A 21,827-nucleotide genomic window follows, 5' to 3' on the forward strand; every position below is an offset into this window, starting at 1 on the left:
AAATCCCTCCTGAGATGTGTGCAACCCTGGTGGCCAACTGCAAGAAACGTCTAACCTCTGTGATTGCCAACAAGGGTTTTGCCACCAAGCACTAAGTCATGTTTTGCAGAGGGGTCAAATACATATTTCCCTCATTAAAATGCAAATCAATTTATAACATTTTTGACGTGCGTTTTTCTGGATTTTTTTGTTGTTATTCTGTCTCTCACTGTTCAAATAAATCTACCATTAAAATTATAGAATGATCATTTCTTTGTCAGTGGGCAAACGTACAAAATCAGCAGGGGATCAAATACTTTTTTCCCCTCACTGTATATATATATATATATATATATATATATATATATATATATATATATATATATATATATATATATATATATATATATATATTTTTTTTTTTATACACCTGTGTTGTGTTTGCAATTGTTTGAAATCCATGAGATCAGAGTATTTTTGTGAATTTTCTGAACAAAAGATCAAAAGGTTAAACAAAAAAGGTAATTTTTTATTGCCTTCTTTGCTCATATTTACCAACGGTGCCGATATTACTGGAGGGCACTGTATATTGGTCTTCTTTTTCTCAGTCTTTGTCTGGGAAACGAGTTAACAGTGGTGCACATGCATCCTGATTTACAATCTCTGCAGTACATGGAACCCAGTAACTCCGTAACCCAGTAACCCAGTAACATGATACAAATACCAGGCTCAGTGTTTTTTTTTCTGCAGTGGTTTGTTTCAGTAGCCTGACTTAAGTGACTTACTGAGCTCCAGAATAAAGCCAAATTTATTCAATATTTCTCTACAGACAAAAGCAATACACTTTTATTTGTAGAGCTGCCACTTTGTATAGCTCATGTCCACTGCTGGGTGTCCAAAAATAACTATTTAATGAATTTTTTAAATATTCATTTGTATTTTTGTTGTGCATGTGTTTTTTTTATCATTCTTAAATTATCCAGTCTGTACAGTAGTGTTTTTTTTATTGTTTTTTACTGCTGCTTTTTTGCAAAATATGCGAATTTGCAATGCATTTTGCTGAAATTTTTTGTGCTTTTTTGCAGTAAACTACTTGAATTGGCAAAATTGTGATTGCACGAAATTGCTTTGCACTTTCGCGGTAATGTTTGTTGGTAAATGCGACCTTTTAGCTCTACTCATGTTCAACGTACGTGAATCGAAGGCGAACGTGATGACGTCACATGACTTGTCTCGGCCCAAATCTGTGGGGAAATATGCGGTGATTTTGAAAAATTGCAAGTTTCTGCGAATACTGCAACGTTTCCTTGATTTTGCATTCATTTCTGCGATCACAAAATCCTAGAGGGACTGATTTATCATTCTCCAATGTTATTGAAAGAAAATCTTCTTGGAACATAATACGGATGTTATAATGAAATGCATCCCAGCTTGGTTGCAGATTTTCTTATCTTTCTGGAATGTAACCTACCCAAATAATTAAATAAATCTAATTTAAAAAAATATTTTTAGATGGCTATTGGTGTCAACTACAAACAACGGTTCCCTGATTTGGGAAATATTTCATTGTTTTGAAACACAGTTAGCTTGCTTACTCAGTCATATTAGATAGAAGATAGAATGATTTCCAGAAATTTCCACCGGTTGTCTGGTTCAGGAATTGCTATTTGTTAATATAATTATAATTCGAGAATGAAAAATCACTCCCTTTTTTCGACTGTTTTCCAGTGTATAGTTGGTAGGGTTATAAAAAATAATTTAAAAAAAGACGTGAATATTTTGAGCACTGAACAGATACTGGTAATGGCATTGTGCTACATCCCTAATGTACAGTAATGGGGATTTTTTTTTTTAATCACTTCTTTGCTGGTTATTCTTGTCCTAACATGATATGATATGAACCCTTGAAAACCCTTACCCCTCCCCCCCTTTTTTTGTTTTTATGTGCACATAATATATAGAGATCTGATTGCACATCCATAACAACTATCCATTCCATGACTGCTTGTATAGTTGCACAAATATGGCTGCTGTTTTGTGTCTCTCACATTAACGTTACTTGTACATGCTTTCACGCCTGCAGAAGACGCACGTGCCGTACCGAGATAGTAAGATGACACGAATCCTGCAGGACTCTCTGGGTGGAAACTGCAGGACCACCATCATCATCTGCTGCTCACCGTCCGTCTTCAATGAGGCCGAGACCAAATCCACGCTTATGTTCGGCCAGAGGTGAAGGCAAAAGCGATAGTTCTCGAGGTTGCTTTATGTTAATTCATCAAAGCCCAGTAGCTGCATTTAGTGCATCTTCATATACACAGTTCACTTTCACATACCATCTACAAACTTCTTCTTTTCTGCTTTTAAATTTCAGTTTCATGAGACATGCTAATATTTAAAATTTTAAAATTAAAATTTAGTAGGATATCACGTTTAGAAATTATAATTAGACAAACCCCTCTCTTTCTCTCTCTCTCTCTCTCTGTGTGTGTGTCATATGAATCAGTTTGTGTTCAATATGAGGTGCAATATGAGCCTCCTGAAATCAAATACATATTTCATGTCTCTCCACAGGCTTTCACAGTGAAACCGCACAATGGAACGGTTTAAAACCCCTCTTTTCTCTAAATGTGCTATAATCCCTCTTACTTCTGGAGACTGTGCTGCAGTTGAAAGCAAAGACAGAACGTTGTTGTAATACCACGTGAACTTTCAGGAGAAATGGTACCTTTTGTACCAAAGGTGCAGCAGCAGAACTTAGGGCTCAATTATGCACCTTGAAGTATTTTTAATGGTACACGTTATTCAGCATTCCAGCTAAATGATATATACTCAACCTATAAAGAATAAACATTGAGGCTATCACCCTAGCAACAAGAAAAGTTACTGTAAAGTCAGTCCATACAGGATTTTACAGCGTTTTTTTTTTGTTGTTTTTTTTTTTGTGATTGTTTTGCACAGTCTTTCACAGTGATGTTTGTTGGTAAATGAGACTTTTTCACTGCACTGATGTTCGATGCACATGAATTGAAGGGGGCTTTGGCTGAATTCATGTTGTGATGTCGTCACATGGCGCATTGTGATGATGTCACATGATGCGGAAATCTTTTCTGCAGAAAATCTGCTGTAATTTTGAAAAATTACAAGTTCTCTTGATTTTGCATTAATTTCTGCAATCCCAAAATCCTGCAAGGACTGTTAAGTCCCTTTTTCACTATTCACTACGTTTTCATTATTCTATTTAATGTAATATTCATTTATCTTTGTCTGTATTTAATCTTGGATGTAGCTGTCTTTTTTTTGTTGTTGCCATTATATACAGCAGATTATGAAAGATTATGAAAGTTGTCTGCCTGTAAGTATGCAGATACACACATAGTCCTGCGTTTCCCAGTGTGTTTACAGAGATCTCTGTGAGAGTTATTGAAGATACTCATTTAGAGGATTAGAGTTTATTATTAAATATGATAACATCAGTAAACTTTCATATTATTATTATTATTATTATTATTATTATTATTATTATTATTATTATTATTATTCATCTTTTTCAGTAACTACAGTGAAAATAATAGGAAAGATATGTAGTTAAAAGAGTAAGTAATTTAAATTTGGACCAGATAATGGGCTAAAGGGATTAATCTATGGTAGTTAATCTCATGATAGTGTCCTTCCATGACAGGATATTTATAGACTCGATGCTAACGCCTTTGGAGAAGTGTTCGGATCTCTGGTTATTGTCAGTGAGACAGATGTGTGTTGCAGCTTTACTAAACCAGGACAGCACTGGTCAGGTGATTACAAAATCAATTTGCCGTTCCTCTGTGCGTCATTAAGGCTTTCTCACCCACATTACTGTATCAGAGAGAAGTTTGTGACCATGCATGTTTTCTTTTTTGTTTCTTTGTTTGTACATGTGTTTAGTGTAGTGAGATTTAGTGCTCATTAGAGGCCAGTCGCCATTTCAGTGCTTAATTAAAGCAAAAGAGCCTAAAGTGCCCCAGTTCTATTAACACACTAATAATTAATTAGCTAGAAAAGGACAAAAGATATATGTAAAATATCTCTCTCTCTCTCTCTCTCTCTCTCTCTCTTTATATATATATATATATATATATATATATATATATATATATATATATATATATATATAAAAATATATATATATATATATATATATATATATATATATATATATATATATATATATATATATCTCGCTCACAGAGCCAAGACCATTAAGAACACGGTGTCGGTCAACCTGGAGCTAACGGCCGAGGAGTGGAAGAAGAAGTATGAGAAGGAGAAGGAAAAGAACAGAGGCTTGAAGATCATCATCCAGCGGTTGGAGAATGAGCTGAAGCGCTGGAGGAGAGGTAGAGTAAAGCAAAGAAACGCTCACATGGCAATTCTGGCAATGACATAAATGATATATAATGATAACCCTATACATTAAAATCAAGGTTTTTTTTTTATTATTATATCACATTATCCACCCCCACAACTTTGCGTTTTTAAACGTTAAAAGCCATATAACACTACTGCAGCTGAGCATGTATTAAATTATTACCTCAAGGACATAGCATAATGTTTAAAAAAAATAGACTTCAATAGAGTTCAGTATTTTATTTAAAAATATTAATGAAAATGTTTGTTCTTTTATGTCTATTGAAAATATTGTAGCATATACTGTATTAAGCCCCCAGAAATATTGCATAATACTTGTCACAACTCTAATATACAGTAATACACTAATATTAGAAATCTTAGACTTATACTATGATCATTTTTTAAAAATATGGTATGGTGAAAAATTTGGCTTTGGTTTTGACAGATGTCCCACGTACACTATATGGCTAAAACTTTGTAGACACTTCACCCTCACATCCAAATGGAGTTCTTCCCCAAACTGTTTCCACAAAGTTTGAAGCACACAAATGTCATTATATGCTGTAGCATTAGAATTTCCCTTCACTGGAACTAAGAGGCCCAAACCTGTTCCAGCATGACAGTGCCCCAGTGCACAAAGAGAGCTCCATGAAGGCATGGTTTACCAAGAATTGAGTGGAAAAACTTGAGAGACCTGACCTCAACCCCACTGAACACATTTGGGATGAACTGGAACACCAACAACACCCCAAACCTCCTCACCCGACATCAGTGCCTGACCTCACTAATGCTCTTGTAGATGAATGAACACGAATCCCCACAGCCACACTCCAAAATCTAGCGGAAAGCCTTCCCAGGAGAGTGGAGCTTATTATAACAGCAAATGGGGACTAAATCTGGAATGGGATGTTCAACAGGCACATATGGGTGTGATGGTCAGGTGACCACAAACGTGTACCTTTCAGCCAACCACATTAACCAAAATCACTGACTATAGTATAAAAAAAACAATATGAGTCTAATTTCTTGTTAAATATGTTTCCAGTGCATGCTTTGGCCTTCATCTCAGAGAATTATAATGTGATGGCCAGATGTCTTTACAAGGGAAAGCAGATTTTAAATGACAACATTTTTCAGCTCAACAGTTAAGTAGTGACTGCTAGGATGTGAGTTCAGACCCCTGTAGTGTTTTGATCATGAGTAAAGTTCTTAACCCTGTCACGTAATAAATGTAAAGGACACTAGGATGGATTCAAATGCAGATAAGAGCTTTTAGTTAAAGAGAAGCAGGCAGACAAATCCAAAACATCAGACAAAAGTGTGGTCAAGCGATTGGCAAACAGGCATGAATGAGGCAAAACCAGAATCAAGAATGAGGGCGAGAATGAGATCAAAACACATGAACTGATGATAAACGCTTGGTATACGGAAAACTCACGTAATACTTCACAAAGTCTAAATGTTCACAAAGTCTCTTTTATAGTGTGGGTGTGAGTGTTCTGGGAATTACAGTCCATGGCGGCCATGTTTGTAGGCCACCGTGCAGTATGGGAAATGTAGTCACTGGTTTGCTGTGATATGGAAAAACCCTCACCTCCTCAGCTGTATTATAGGATTGTATTCTGTCTCACATTTAACTCGTTTAGGATAAATATATCTGCAACCAAAATCAATCTAATAATGATAACATCTGATGAATATGCCTGAATATATATATTGTATAAAGTGATTAGTTTATAATGCAGCACAATGAAGACTTTCCAACAGAGATTTCTACAAATACGCTTTTTCTGTTATGTAACTTGAAGAGATTTCTCTGTGTTCTTTGCTTGAATCTGAAGTAATTGGCCTACTTTCCTTCTTCCCATACGCACACAACAGAGTAAACACTGTTATTTCAGAGAGTACATGCCTTTACCCCATTCATTAATCCTACAGACAGACAAAATTGTTAGGTATATGAAGTGGTCCATGTTTGAATATGATTAAAGATGACTTCTTCTTTTTTTTGCCCCAAATGTCTTTAGACCCAAGTTCAAGTCCACTGCTTTTCAAAAACCATATGTTTATTTTGTTGTTGTGACATTTTTGTTGCCGAGATGACTAAAATGAATTTCCCCCTCACATTTAGGGGAGGGGAATTAGGGCAATAACATAAAGTACTGATCTAGTGAGGATAAAGAACAGAAATGAGATGTGTGGATTGATGTTTATTGTATGCACTACAGCCAGGTTCATAGGTATTTTTGACAGACACAATATTCATAATTTTACCTCTGTACATCACCACAATATTTATGAAATGAAGCAATCGAGATGTGATTGAAGTGTAGACACTCAGCTTTAATTCAAAGGCTTTAACAAAACAAAACAAAACAAAAACATTGCATTAACTGTTTAGAAATTACAGCCATTCCAAATGGAGTTCTTCCATTTTCACAGCCTGAAAAGTAATTGGACAATTGACTGATAAGCAGTTTCATGGACAGGAGTGGCCTGTTTATCCATTCATCATACAAATTAAGGAGTGTATGGAGAAGGAAAGGAAGGGATCATTATCCAAGGCATACCACATCATCTGTCAAACATGTGGAGGCAGTGTTATGGGCATGTATGGCTGCCAGTGGAACTGGATCACTGGTGTTTATTGATGATGTGACTGCAGTGAGAAGTAGCAGGATGAATTCTGAATTGTATTGCACTTTCTGCTGAGATTCAGTCAAATGCTGAAAAACTGATGGGACGGTGCTTCAAAGTACAGATAGATAATGACTCAAAACGTACAGTGAAAGCAACCCAAGAGCTTCTTAAGGCAAAGAAATTAAATGTTCTTAAATGTCCAATGACCTCAACCCAACTGATCATGCTTTTCACTTACTGAAGACAAAACCGAAAGCAGAAAGGCCCACAAACAAGCAGCAACTGAAGGCAGCTGCAGTAAAGGCCTGGCAAAGCATCTGAAGGGAGGAAACTCAGCATTCGGTGATGTCCATGGGTTCCAGATTTCAGACAGCCATTGACTGCAAAGGATTTGCACCCAAGTATTAAAAATAACCCCTAATATTTATGATTGATAGTTTGTCCAAATACTTTTGAGCCTGTGAAAATAGAGGGTAGTGTAAAAAAAGGCTGTAATTCTTAAATGGTTAATGCAATATTTCTGTTAAACCCCATGAATTAAAGCTGAACGTCTACACTTCAACCACATCTTGATTGTATCATTTAAAATCTATTGTGGTGGTGTACAGAGGCAAAATTATGAAAATTGAGTCGTCGTCCAAATACTTATGGACCTGACTGTATATCTGTGAAAATAGCCACAACCAGGACAAAGACTATAGAAAATAATCAAGGACAAAGGACATATTCCATAATACTGGAAGCACAGGGTATATCCCAAATGCTTGCATGATGAAGTTTGTACTAGAAGACATTTTTTTTTAAAGTGTAAGAAAACTTTTTAAGATTTTCTTTTTTTTAGAAAAGCTATTCCTGCAGCCACTCATTAGTTTTAAAACTGATTTACTCTTAGTGCATTGTGGGTAATACACACACCTACAACACCAGGATGCTAGAACACTTAGAATTTGTTCAAAAGGACTTATTATAGCATATTTCATAATGACTACTGAGTCTTTTTAGAATTTCATGTGTTCTAGTGTTTCATAAAATTGCTGACACGCTAGTAAAAACATTAACCAGGACACGGCCAGAGACTCTCTCCAAGTCTCTCAGGGACTCAGAGATACAAATGATGGGGCCTGGCATACATGAAGACGACATACAGTTAGTTGATTGAAGCTGAGCATCTGAATAAAGAAGATCAGAACAACCGGAGAGACAGAGAGAAAAGACAAACAAGCAAAATCAGAGCATCTGTGCAGCAAAGTCCAGCCAGACAGCTCGTACAGCTTCCTCAACTCTCCATCTGGCCTCTTCTTCTTCACCTCCCTCCTTCTCTTCTTTCTCTCATTACCCTCTTCTCATACTGTATGTCTAAATCACACACATTGTTTTTTGGATGTTAGTCTAATCTGCATGCACAGACATCATCTCCTGTTGATTTATAAATAGCTCATTCCCTTTTCCACCATGAAAAGTAAGCGTTATTATTAAATCAGCCATTTGGCTGACAGAGTTTCTTATTCTATCTGTGTAAGGAAACAAAGCTCATATTACAGCTGCTCCTTAACTGATACTGAAAGCTTTTAAAGGCAGACAAACCTGCTGTGTCTTAACTAAGCTTTGGAAATAAAAATCCATCCATCCATCCATCCATCCATTTTCTATACCGCTTATCCTTCAGGGTTGCAGGGAACCTGGCGCCTATCAGGGAACGTCAGGCACAAGGTGGGGGACATCCTGGATGGGATGCCAATTGATCACAGAGCACAATCGCATACGCATTCACACATGCATTCATACATTTCGGACACTTTGGACATGCCAATCAGCCTAACATGCAAGGGGAGGAAACCGGAGTACCCGGAGGAAACCCCCACAGCACAGGGAAAACATGCAAACTCAGCACACACAGGGCAGCGGCGGGAATCGAACCCCCAACCCTGGAGGTGCGAGGCAAACGTGCTTATTTAGGAAGTATTTAGATGCATATCGGCTTCTCCTGAGTCAATGATCTTTAGTTTCAAATCAACCTCTTATGGCTTTTTCTCCAAATGTGAATATAATACAGAGATTTGAAAAGACTGACAGATTGCTGGTCTCAAATTGTCTTCAGCTAACATGGATTAAAGTCTACATTTAAAAACAACTGGAAGGGTACCCAAACGTTTGCATATAGTTGAATTTAGCCAAACATATTTGCCAATGTTTGGAGTAATAAACTCAATCTCTTTATCTCAGGTGAAGCAGTTCCAGTTGAAGAGCAGCAGAAAAGTAAAGAAATGAAGAACTCAGAAGCCACGCCCACAATCGACAGTCTGGCCCCGCCTCCCCAACCTCTTTGTGACACTGAGAAAACCAAGTATGAAGAGCTGATCAGTGACCTCTACCAGCAGCTCGATGACAAGGTACATACCACTAATAATAATAGTATACACATATGGATGCCGTTTCATTACCAACAAATATATGCAAGAGAATTTTAAAAAGAATTTTCTTGCCCAGTTCTTAAAAATGAAGCAGTACATGAAGCAGAAAAGGCCTACAGATGTAGTATGTATTCATGTTTCATGGCAAGCATTGAAATATAAATAGGAAAATGAATCTAATATGATGTCAGTATATCGCTGCATGAATTGTCCTAGTAACCTCAATTGTTATTCTGCAGCTTATAAAATAGCTCTTGATCCAGGACATCCTATTATTTACCTTTTTTTTTTTTTAACTATCATGTGTCAACAGTTAATGAATTTATTGAAGCCAGAAGATACTAAATCAAACTCAGGAAATCGTAATCTGGAAGGGGTATACACTGTTTTTAATTACACATTTAATTCACTAGATTGATTTGTTGAATTAATAAAAAAAATAATAAAAATTTTGTTAATTTGATTTGCTTAAAAAAAAACAAGATGCCCAAGGTTTAAATAGAATTGAGTATATGCATACATGTGCTTTACAAATCCAAATATACTATATTAAAAATATCCACACAACCCAAAAATCATCAAATGTAATAATTTGAGAAATATTTGATCTCACCATGGATTTTCAAAACATTGTTGTCTTGACACACAGCTAGTGGCTAGTTACTGCCCTGAGGTGATATTTACAAGTAGCTAATAGCAAAATCAATAATGAGTTACTTCTAGACTGTTATGAACTTAAACATGAATAAGCAGGACATCACCAACAGTCCACAACAGTTTAAGAAAGCGCTCTAGCTTTAAAGGAAGCTAGCTTTAGCCCCAAATCTATCCAGCTGGCTGATGCTAGAGAAAAGCAGTATTCATTGATGATAGCTCTATCTGTATTTTGAAATGATCGGTGCCAAAATAATTAATTCCTGCAAATAATATCAAAATATTAGCCTACTTAACCATATTACAGTAGACAAATGGCATTGTTAATTTTAACGATGTGTAAAATGGTGCTACCTCTCGGTCAGTCTGGGATCTAATAGGGACTACAAATGTTATAAGTGTTATAAGGTGAGGATTTCTTGTATGAGACACATTTAAATCTGAGATGATCTGAGCATAGTGAATTAGCTTAACATGACTTAAATCAGTGATGTCCTTTCTTCTATCATTCCTCCATATTTGATTGACAGGTTTAGGTGCTTACTGTGCAATTTCTCTGGGAAGGTTGATACAGGTGGTTACTCTGTTTCTCTGACTATCGGTCTGCCTCTGTCTCTTTTTCTCTCTTGCTCTCTCTCTCACACACACACACACACATTCTTCCTGACCAGGACGATGAGATCAATCAGCACAGTCAGCTGGCAGAGTCACTGAAACAGCAGATGGTGGATCAGGATGAGGTGAGCTCACTCCATCATGCACATCTAACACTATCACGTCACAAAACATTTATAACACACGCATAACATGCCCCTGTCATAACACTCATGTTCACGTAAGTATTTATGTCATGGACTTAAATGGAAATTGTTGTGGTCTGTGAGTTAGTCATAGATTATGACTATGTATGAGGTCTTTAAATGGGTCTTTAAAAGTGCAATCTAATCAAGGGTATGATAGCCAACAATGAAAGGCAAAGTTGTAAATGGTACTTCTTTTCCCATGAGCACCCAGACAAAAAAATTTGCCACATGTGTCAAATCTTTCCTTCGTTACTTCATTACAACTCTCTTTGCTTTAATAACAGCAACATATCTCTGAAGTGCATGTAAAGATTCCACCAGTGTCTTTAATCAGGTCCCGTTGATTATAGCCCACTCTTCCTCTACCTGGCCTGTGGTATTTTTCTATGGGATTGAGATCCATTCATCCAGGTGCATGACCCATTAGCACTGTACAATTGGGTGCTGATATTAGTGGATGTGTTTTTTTATTTTTTTTTAAATCTGGGTAGCTTTCCCCATACTTCATTGTAGGGCTCTGTGTCATAATGACTCACAAAATGACTAGTGAAATAGCATAACAGTGATCTATTGCCACCTGCTGGTTAGTACTATACTCCTACAACTCGGATTAAAGTCTAAGAAAATTACAGGATATAAACTGTAAATGTTCCAAAAAATACATATTGTGTTCCATACATTATTGTGTTCCCTTTTAATAAGAACAATATCTATACATTGCAATACATATGCAGAATAAACTTAATTGCGGCATATACTGTATGTCAAGTATACACTGTAAACATTGTTTGTTTGTTTTTTTCGCACAATTTAATTTGTCATCTAAATTTAATCTGATATTTAAAACCTGGTTAATATAATGGTTATATATTTACCTGGTTATCATCATCATCATCATTATCATCCTGCTAAGCAGTTCCTGTCAGATTCATTACGGGCCTTTAAACCATGTTAAACACACAGTAAACATGCATGTGAATCATGTTGCCATGGAAACAGCTCTATATCATCCACCATCTGGCTTCTGTCCACATTTTAGCTCTAACATGGGTACATTCATTAACAGAAAAATATCTTTTAATGTTAAACATACTTGACAGTGAAATTCTGGTGTCTACAAAAAAAAAATCACTTTCCACCCAAGATCAAAGACATATTGCCATTTTATTATGCTATAACCCTGAGCTGTCAGTGGTGATACTATTGTGCTTCCACAACTCCATGTGCAAGGGAGGAGTTTTGTTGCAGTTTGCTTTGCCAAATTCAAGGGTGCGTTTTAGAGAGGTGTAAATGCAATGTGGAAAAATAAATCAAGGGAGTGAGAAAATTAAATGATATAGTATAAATTATATAGGAATAATGAATTAAGGAATAATGAATGAAGAAAAGCTGAAATGCAACGAGGAGTTTATGTTTTGTTTATGGTGACAGTGTTCCCTTCCTTTACACGACGTGTTAGTACTGTATGTCCCAGTACTTGCTTACTCTTTTGTTACGCACTCAAAAGTATGTACTTTTTCTTTGCTAAAAGAGTACATACTTTTAGGACTTCATATAAGTATGCCATTTGGGATGCAGATTAAGAAACAGGGCAACTTAAATACACACAATGGAATGAGACACAGGTGACTGCAGTAGCACTATTAATAACAGTAACAGACTGGGGGAACACAACATGAGCGCCTCTAGTGGTCAAACACAGAATAGCAAGTCCAAAATCCTAACAAGGATGGATCATGTATTGGTTCCTTTACAACTGATTAATCGCACCTCTGAGGTTGGGGGTTCGATTCCCGCCTTCACCCTGCGTGCATGGAGTTTGCATGTGCTTTGAGGGTTTCCTCCAGGTACTCCATTTTCCTCCCCATTCCAAAGACATGTTGTAGGCTGATTGGCATCTCTAAATTGTCTGTAGTGTGTGTGATTGTGCCCTGTGATGGGTTTGCACTCTGTCCATGATGTCCCCTGCCTTGTGCCCCGAGTCCCCCGGGATAATCTCCAGGCTCCCCGCAACCCTCTGTAGGATAATCAGAAAAATTGATGGATTGATGGTTGCAAATGAACTGTTATTGTGCATAGATGAGAAATATCTGACTTCTACTTACATTGTGTAAAGTATTTATTTTTATAAAGACAGTGTCTTAAATTAAACCTTAACTTTCACCAAAAATCACATTCAGAGACTGTGATTTTCCATGACACAGTAGAACTGATCAGGCATTTCAGCTGTGTGATAAATATTATGCTGTGACTCAGGTACATCTACCCTGTTCACAGGTCTGAGTGAGTTAAAGTGTCTCAGTCATTGCGTCTACACCATCTGTCCCTGCAGCTGTTAGCATCGACACGGCATGACTGTGGGAAACTCCAGGAGGAGATGATGCGTCTTCAGTGTGAACATGAGGCAACCAAAGAGGAGGTGAAGGAGGTGTTGCAAGCGCTGGAGGAACTCGCCGTCAACTATGACCAGAAGAGCCACGAGTTGGAGGAGAAAGGAAGGAGCAACATCCAGCTCACAGATGAGTTAACGCAAAAGAGTGTGAGTAAGAGGAAGAGAGCAAGGACAAAGGGGAAATAGGAAATAAGAGAACAATAGTTACATCATACTTTTTACCCATTAATGGTATTATGGTTTCAGTGGTGTCATTTGAGGTGCGAGTATGAGATGATTTAAACAGTTTGTACTAATAGCAATGATTCAAGATCTTTATTGTCATATGTCCTTGGTACAGTTAAATTCTTATTTTGTCCATTCCTCTCAAGACAGCAGGGTAAAAGGACATAAGGAACAATATAATACAAGACTAAACACAATAGAATTGTACACAATACGCAATAAGAACTATAAAAATAAGAAAATTTCACAGTATAATAAAAAAAATTTAAATAGTAAATTTAAATTTGTCATTTTCTGGCATTGTTCAGAACCTCATTCTAAACACAACCTGTCAGGCAGAAGTGGATGTTAAGGTGGAAAAAGGACAGAGGAAGAGATTTTGCACCACATTTACAGGTGCATCTCAAAAAATTTGAATATCATTATAAAAATGAGTGGAAAAGTTCGTTTTTTCCCATAATTTAATTTAAAAAGTGGAACTTTCATATATTCCAGATTCATTACACATAAAGTGAAATATTTCAAGCATTTTTTTGTTTTAATCTTGATGATTAGGGCTTACAGCTCATGGAAATCAAAAATCCAGTATCTCAAAATATTAGATTAAAGAATTTATAATACAGAAATTTTGACCTTCTGAAAAGTATGTTAATTTATGCACTCAATACTTAGTTGGAGCTCATTTTGCACGAATTACTGCATCAATGTGGCGTGGCATGGAGGCAATAAATCGTGCAAAAGGAGCCATGACCAATTAACTTTTCTACGATATTCAAATTTTTTTGAGATGCACCTGTACTTAAAGGAGAGGACAGACAACATAGAGATGGCATTGTAGGTACTCTAGTGCAGTGACCCCATATGTGTGTGTGTGTGTGTGTGTGTGTGTGTTCCTGTTATAGACAATTTTATCCACTGTAGAGAGGGATCTGGCCACACTGCAGGAAGTGAGTGGACACCACAAGAAAAGATCTGTAGAGATCTTCAGCATGCTTCTGCGAGACCTCAGTGAGATCGGCACCATCATCGGCACTAGCGACCTTAAGACAGTAAGAACTTCTGACATGATATACTCACACACACTTGCACAAATTCTTGTTTGGCATTCAATTTTATCATTATGTATAAATATACACACACACACACACACACACAGTTAGGGAAATGATTGGACTCGTCAACATTTTTTTCAGTAAATAAGTTTCCGGTGAGGTTATTCACATAAAATTTTCACCACACTCAAGAAATCTGGAAATATAAAGAATTCACAACATTAAAGTCCAAAAATAAAGTTATGTGTAATAAAGTGGAATGACACAGGAAAAAAGTATTGAACACGCTAAGAAAAAGCAGTTCTCCAAGGCAAGGTGAGGCAAGGAACAAACTATAATCCATAAGTAATTATACCCATTATCTATTGTACCCGCTATAATAGTATATTTCAGCAATAAAAGTATTCTTTATAGCATTATATAGTAGTTTTGTTTTTTTTTAAATACAAGTATAATGGGTAGAAATCTAAGAAAAATGTGTTTTAGCTTTCTGCACTGTATATGTTTTAATGAAATATTTTATTAGTCTCCTCATGTAAAACTTACAATCACTGCAGTGTTATATGGAATGTAATGACGTCCTCTATGAACTAGTATATCTTTTGTAAGCAGATACCAAAATAAACCATGATATTTATTTTAAAAATTACAGAATTCTTTTTCTGTCATTCTGCAACTTTTTTTTCTTACAGCAAAACATGAAAAACAGATGTGACTAGAGTTTTATTACAATAGCAGCAAAACACAGCTGACTCTGAGTTTGCGTTAAAGAGACGATATTTGATTAAATGTAATACTCTATAAGCTGATCATACCTTTCTTTCTTTTGTCTCCAGCAGACAGCGGAGGGTCCTGTAGCGATGGAGGAGGAGTTCACCATGGCGCGCCTCTACATCAGCAAGATGAAGTCGGAGGTGAAGTCGCTGGTGAACCGCAGCAAACAGCTGGAAGGAGCTCAGGCAGAAACGGCACGCAAGATTCAGGCCAATGAGAAAGAGCTCGCGTCCTGCCAACTCCTCATCTCACAGGTCCGTCATGGTTCATTCAAGATTCAAGAACGTTACAGTAATGTGCAGTGGGCCCACACAATGAAATTCTTGCTTTGTTTACTCTCTTCTGTATGCTGTATAAAATTAAAGTGCACCTATTATGGTTTTTCAAATATGACCTTTTATGTAGTGTGTTATAGAGCTGTTTGTGAATGTAAAAACATCTGCAAAGTTTCAAAAATCAAAGCGCATGAAAAGAAGGAACCGATTCTGAACAGCTGAAACGAGTCGTTAGTGATTCCAGACTTTACTTCCTGTAATAACCTACGTACGTTTGTAACAAAAAGCCCCGCCTCTGGTCATTCGCGAACAGATGGAGCTAAAAGTCGTTATGGAAGTGGGCGTTTCCTTTTCGACACACGCTGACAGCGTTAGACCAATCACAGCAGACTGGGACATTTGACCAATTAGAGCAGAGTATGCTCTCTGAAAGGAGGAGTTTAGAGCGAATCCCTTAGAACGGATCATTGAACGAGTCATTTTTGACACTGGGGAAAAAAAGGTAACGCTGAAATTTAAGTTATGAGCACATTAAAGTGTTTTTTACCTTGGATGCAGGTAAATCTGTTGAATGAGACTTTTAAAACAAAACTAGGCACGTTTCAAAACCATAATAGGTGCGCTTTAAGTAAACTGGAAAAAACACAATATATACAAAATATGTGAGAGAAATATTTTTTAAAAGTATAAATTGTCAATATAAGTATTACAGTGCTGCCATTCAAGTATAACTCAGACTGTCCAAGTGTAGAGTGTGCTTAAAGAGTCCAGTGTGCACATAACTCTACCTCAGCAGTGCTCTCTAGTGGTAGAGATAATAGTTCCATAATCCCATATCCCAGGAGTATTGCCACAGTACTGAAATGGTATGTACAGCCTATTCACCTTCTCTACAAAACTAGCCAAATGAGAACATCAGGAAGGGTAATGCAGACCAAACCAGGTTGGATTCCCAAAAAAACAGAGATTGAGATCTATATTTAAGCAATATAGCAAAGCATAATCAGACCTGTTATTATCATAAACATTCAATGTATCTTAGGGCCACTTCACATTGTACACTTGCATCACAGTCACACTTTCATTGTCAAAAAAAAAAAGATCGTTAAGCAATTTTTTGTGCTGGTATGAAGAGAGCAACATGTAACTTTTACTTGATCCAATATTACATTAATCAGTTATTTGACAGCACAAAAATACACACACAACACCTGCTCTGGTGCAATCCATATTTGTGATACAGCGATGCATGTGTTCATGGAGCTCGCTTTGTGCACAAAGGTATTATCATGTTGGAACAGGTTTGGGCCTCTTGTTCCAGTGAAGGGAAATTGTAATGTTACAGCACAAAAAGACATTCTATACAATTGTATGCTTCTAACTTTATAGCAACAGCTTGGGGAAAAACCACATATGGGTGTGAGGGTCAGGTGTCTATGAAGTTTTGGCCATATAGTGTAGAATAGTAGAATAGTAGTGGTTACCTATCCTAGGCTGCTTAAAACAATACATTATATGGTTCAGGACCTATTTTAGTTCAGTAGCTAAATATTAAGCCCTTTGCAGGCTCAACTATGTAATGCAGTGGAAACACTAACATCTACACTTCTCTGGTCCACTATGAATGTGACCCCACTGCCATGGCATACAGTACAGGGAATTTTGATCTGCTGCAGATGTGGATGCAAGTAATGTATTAAAAGCAGAAAAAGCAAGGTACAAGAAATACTTTGAAGGAGACGCGAGAAGCTGAAATTTGAGGCTTTATGTGTAAACTAGCAACTGTAATGTACTGTAGTTCATATACTACACTACTTGCTTCTAGATATTTATTAAAGTCATAAACATATTTTGACATTTTGACATGTTCTATTACTTGCCCAAGTGTTTTGGCAAGTACAGCCGATGTCTGCCATGAGGTCAGAATATCTGATTTAAACAGAAGCAATACAAAGGTTAGGAATTCATTTGCTCGTCTCAGTTTTAATGCACATGCAGAGTGTAATTTCTGTAGCATAAGTGCAGTGTTAGTCCATAAAGTCCATAAAGTCTCAGTCATGACCGGTGAAGAATCCGATAAAAAGTCTATTGATTGGGCCAGTTACCGAGTGTGTGAATGTGTCTGTGTCTGACTGATCCAGCTCCAGGCCAAGATAAAATCGCTGAATGACTACATGCAGAACATGGAGCAGAAGAAGAGACAGCTGGAGGAAAGCCAGGACTCGCTGATGGAAGAGCTGGCTAATCTCCACGCTCAGGGTGCGTCTCATACTAATGTATTCACAGACACTTGGTACAAGGATTATTCTCAGAAATTCCTGTAAATAAAGAATAGATATGTACAGTTACTTTATATCTGTGCGCTTTACAGCTGAAGATACACTTATGTATAAATATGTCTTATGTCCTAATATATCTAGAGTCCTAGACACTACATGCTCTAGAATATTGACCTTTTTATATACTGTAAACAATACTTATTGTACTGTTGCATGTTCGCTAATCTAGGAAAGATGCATGAAGTGTCTGTGATGGACAAAGAGAAGGAGCACATGAGCAAGATGAAGGATGCTGAAGAGATGAAGGTACAGAATAATGTTCTCTCTGCCACACATAACACCAAATATAAATGCATTATATAGTGCTTCACCTCTTAAACAATTACAGCAAGATAAAAATAACAATAAAAATGAATGATGATGCTGAATGATGAGCTGCTTGCGGTTATTTGAGAGATTATGCTTGTTAGGTCATGCTGACCAGAGGAGGAAAGTACATATACTACTCCCGGTTAATTGAACAGATATGTTTTTATTGTCTTAAAGACATTCTGATAAAGGTGTATGGTGGAAATTTCTAAGACCAACATAAATGGTAAAGTATAAATATATGTATTAATGTATTCTTTGCATAACTTTATAGGTGTTGTTTTAATTATTTTTACTCTAAAATAATAGAAAATAATAAATGAAGAAAATCTAAATAAACTTCTATGAACTGGTGTGTGCAAACGTTGAACTGGTAGTGTACTGTAAATACAGCAATTGTACTTTATTACTATCCTTAACTGTCGTATTACAGGACATGGATACTACCTGCATATAAGTGAAAATGAATATATTTACTCTTAATTACTTTTACATGAAAAATCCACTTTTTTACTCTTAACATTATCATTTAGATATGGAATAACATTATCATTTAGATATATTGTCTCCACCATGGAGAGCAATACAAATAAAAAAAAATTTTAAAAAGGTAATTGTGACTTTAAATCTCTATCGAGTGTAAATATCGCAATTCTGATATTGTTACTCACAATTCTGACATTTTTTCTCGCAATTACGAGTTTAAATCTTGCTACTCGGACTTTATTTTTCGCATTTTTGAGTTTTGCAATTCTGACATTTTTTTCTCACAATTCATATTGCAAAATTTTGACTTTATTTCTCTCAATTACGAGTTTACATCTCACAATTCTGACTTTTTTTTTGATGCAGTACCTGAAATGTGACTAACTTCTGGGAACGAGCATGCTAGCAATTGATTTTCTTTGTCTTGATTAGCTGATGAGTGTTGTTCTTATGTGGCCTATTTATAGAAAACGATAAATGCTTTGTCGGTACATTCTTTGTAATTCACTAAATGTCAAGTGGACATCTAAATTGCAAGAACAAAAGTTAGAATTGTGAGATGTAAACTTGTAATTGCGAGAAATAAAGTCAGAATCACAAGCTATAAAGTTGCAACTGTGAGAAATGAAGTTGCAGTTCTGAAATATAAAGTCTTATAAATGACCTTTTTCATTTATTTTCTCCGTGGTGGAAACGGGCTTCCATATTTAGACCTTAAAATATTACGACTCGAATATTTATTTCCTTTTTTCCAGTCTACTAATTCAATCAGTCACTTTTCTGTGCATTTATTGAACATCCAATCAAAATCCATTTCAAAGCATAGAACAATCAGTCATCTTTCTGCAAGAAATATCTGTTAGTCTCACTCACACTACATGTTAAAGTGACTTAATTTTTTTAAAAAAAATCTAATGAAACAATAATGCAAGTTTTAAATGAGCAAGGGTGATGTGGTGGGATTTATTTCACTTTCTTATGAACAATGAAAAATAAATAAATACTAACTCCTAAACATAAGCATAACTTTTCATACAAATTGAATCGCATGGACTGTTACAAATCCACAAGTCAAGTGAGGCCATGGTTTATAAACATTGTTATAAAATCAATTCATTAAAATGATCCGCTCTTTATTTCAAATATAAAAACAACTTTTAACTTTTACTCAAACACCATTTTTAATTTTTAATCAAGATTTTGACACAGTATTCGCACTTTCACTTACAGTGGATATAAAAGGTCTACACACCCCTGTTAAAAAGGCATATTTTTGTGAAGTAAAAGAATGACACTACGATAAAACAAGTCAGAACTTTTCCCGCCTTTAATGTGAAATTGCAAAGTAAAATACAAATAAAAAGGGGGGTGGGGGATCAGAAACTTTTTTTTACAGAAAAAAGAAATAACCTAGTTGCATAAATAGCCTAGTTGCATCAGTGTGCACACCCCTAAACTAATACTTTATTGAAGCCGTTTTTGAATTTATTACACCACTCAGTCTTTTTGGGTAAGACTCGATCAGCATGACACATCTTGTCTTGGCAGTATTTTCCCATTCTTTCTTGCAAAAACATTCTAAATCCATCAAATTGTCAGGTCACCCCACAGATTTTTTGTTGTATTTGGATTTTTCCTATTTTTTCCCTAAAATGTTTCTATAATTGTAATTTCACACTGAGGCTGGGAAACGTTCTGACATGGTTTATCTTGGTTTCATTTCTTCACATCAAAAAAAAACTTTTAACAGGGGTCTGTAGATTTTTATATCCACTGTAGGTCTTATTTTTTCTGATCTTTTTGCACCTGTGGTGAACAACTTTATCTGCTCTTGAAGAGTCATTAGAGTGATTTTGTTTGCCATTTCTGTGAACTCGCTGTGTGTAGAAAGCGCTGCAGGAGCAGATGGAGAGTCACCGTGAGGCCCATCAGAAGCAGCTGTCACGCCTCCGAGACGAAATCGACGAGAAGCAGAAGATCCTGGATGAGCTGAAAGAGTTAAGAATTTTTTTTTAACTTATTGCAGGAGATATTTCATGCAAGCGAAAAGAAGACCATCTCAACAGATTAACATGGCTAACAACAAATCTAGTATTAGTAATATTTTAGCAGTTTGGTAGTTTTCCTCAGCCTTTATTTATTTAGCACAACAGTGTTAAGATATTAAATTAAACGATGTTGATCGTTGAATCTCATAAACAGAACTGATTAGAATTATTGTTTGTGAGAATTAGATTGTTGTCACACTTAAAAATCTATACCATGTTTTTACCCCTCAGTATGAACCAGTCTCTTCAGCTGGAGCAGAAAAAACTCTTGTCTGACTACGACAAGCTAAGAGACGAGGAACAGGAGAAGGACGAGAAACTGCAGAAACTAATGTAAGTAGACTGTTGAAGTTAAATAAAAAAAAAAACCAAGAGTCCACAGTTCTATCTGACCGAAACGCTCATGTGTGAAAGTTTCAGTCGATGCCACATGTTGTGGTTGGTGCCATTTTGGGTATTTGTCATCAATATTAACAAAACAAAGAACCAAAGTGAACGAATAGTTCGTGAAGATTATTAATTGCTGCCGTTTTCCCATCAATCACTTCAAGCACAACTCCATCCTGACACATTAAATATGAAATATTTGTGATGTGCTTTGCGATTCTGCTGCTAATTTATTAATTAGTGCTGTATTGTCATTATTCCTGTAAGAAGATAGAGGTTGTCCAGTGCGCTGATGTCACAGGGGGACATTGCTAGCTAGCATAGTTACAATGCCATTGAAATAGAGAACAATTTTCAACAATCTCAAAAGTAAGGGATAATGCTCAGGTTTCGCTCTTAGATCGTACAAACAAATGAGAAACAGCTTGTTTTCTCAGTCACCATTTTGTGGCAACATTCCACATCATACTAGTAAGAAATCAGTAGTGAAGACTGACTAGTAGGCATTGTGGGTAATGTAGAACACTATAAACCAAAGTGGAAACAGATTAATGTCAATGAATGACTTGTAAATAATAATAATAATAATAATAAAAAATGTCTTAGAATTGAATTCTAAAATAAATATTTTGCACCATTGAAGAAGGGCAGTTTGTTGACTGTT

The 21,827-nt window shown here is 36.2% G+C and overlaps 1 protein-coding gene across 2 annotated transcripts in view; it reads left to right on the forward strand.

The window, feature by feature from the left end:
- kif5c (kinesin family member 5C) overlaps positions 1 to 21,827 on the forward strand; it is a 56,260-nt gene that overhangs the window by 26,125 nt on the left and 8,308 nt on the right. For both annotated transcript variants that reach the window (XM_053680879.1, XM_047156180.2), the window contains exons 10-20: positions 2,063 to 2,211; positions 4,207 to 4,355; positions 9,232 to 9,398; positions 10,745 to 10,813; positions 13,209 to 13,415; positions 14,396 to 14,542; positions 15,382 to 15,573; positions 17,736 to 17,853; positions 18,103 to 18,179; positions 20,616 to 20,725; positions 21,008 to 21,109. In XM_053680879.1, the coding sequence (XP_053536854.1) occupies positions 2,063 to 2,211; positions 4,207 to 4,355; positions 9,232 to 9,398; positions 10,745 to 10,813; positions 13,209 to 13,415; positions 14,396 to 14,542; positions 15,382 to 15,573; positions 17,736 to 17,853; positions 18,103 to 18,179; positions 20,616 to 20,725; positions 21,008 to 21,109 (1,487 nt within the window). The remainder of the gene's footprint in view (positions 1 to 2,062; positions 2,212 to 4,206; positions 4,356 to 9,231; positions 9,399 to 10,744; positions 10,814 to 13,208; positions 13,416 to 14,395; positions 14,543 to 15,381; positions 15,574 to 17,735; positions 17,854 to 18,102; positions 18,180 to 20,615; positions 20,726 to 21,007; positions 21,110 to 21,827) is intronic.

This window comes from Ictalurus punctatus, chromosome 6 (genome assembly GCF_001660625.3).
Source record: "Ictalurus punctatus breed USDA103 chromosome 6, Coco_2.0, whole genome shotgun sequence".
Taxonomy (NCBI): Eukaryota; Metazoa; Chordata; class Actinopteri; order Siluriformes; family Ictaluridae; genus Ictalurus; species Ictalurus punctatus.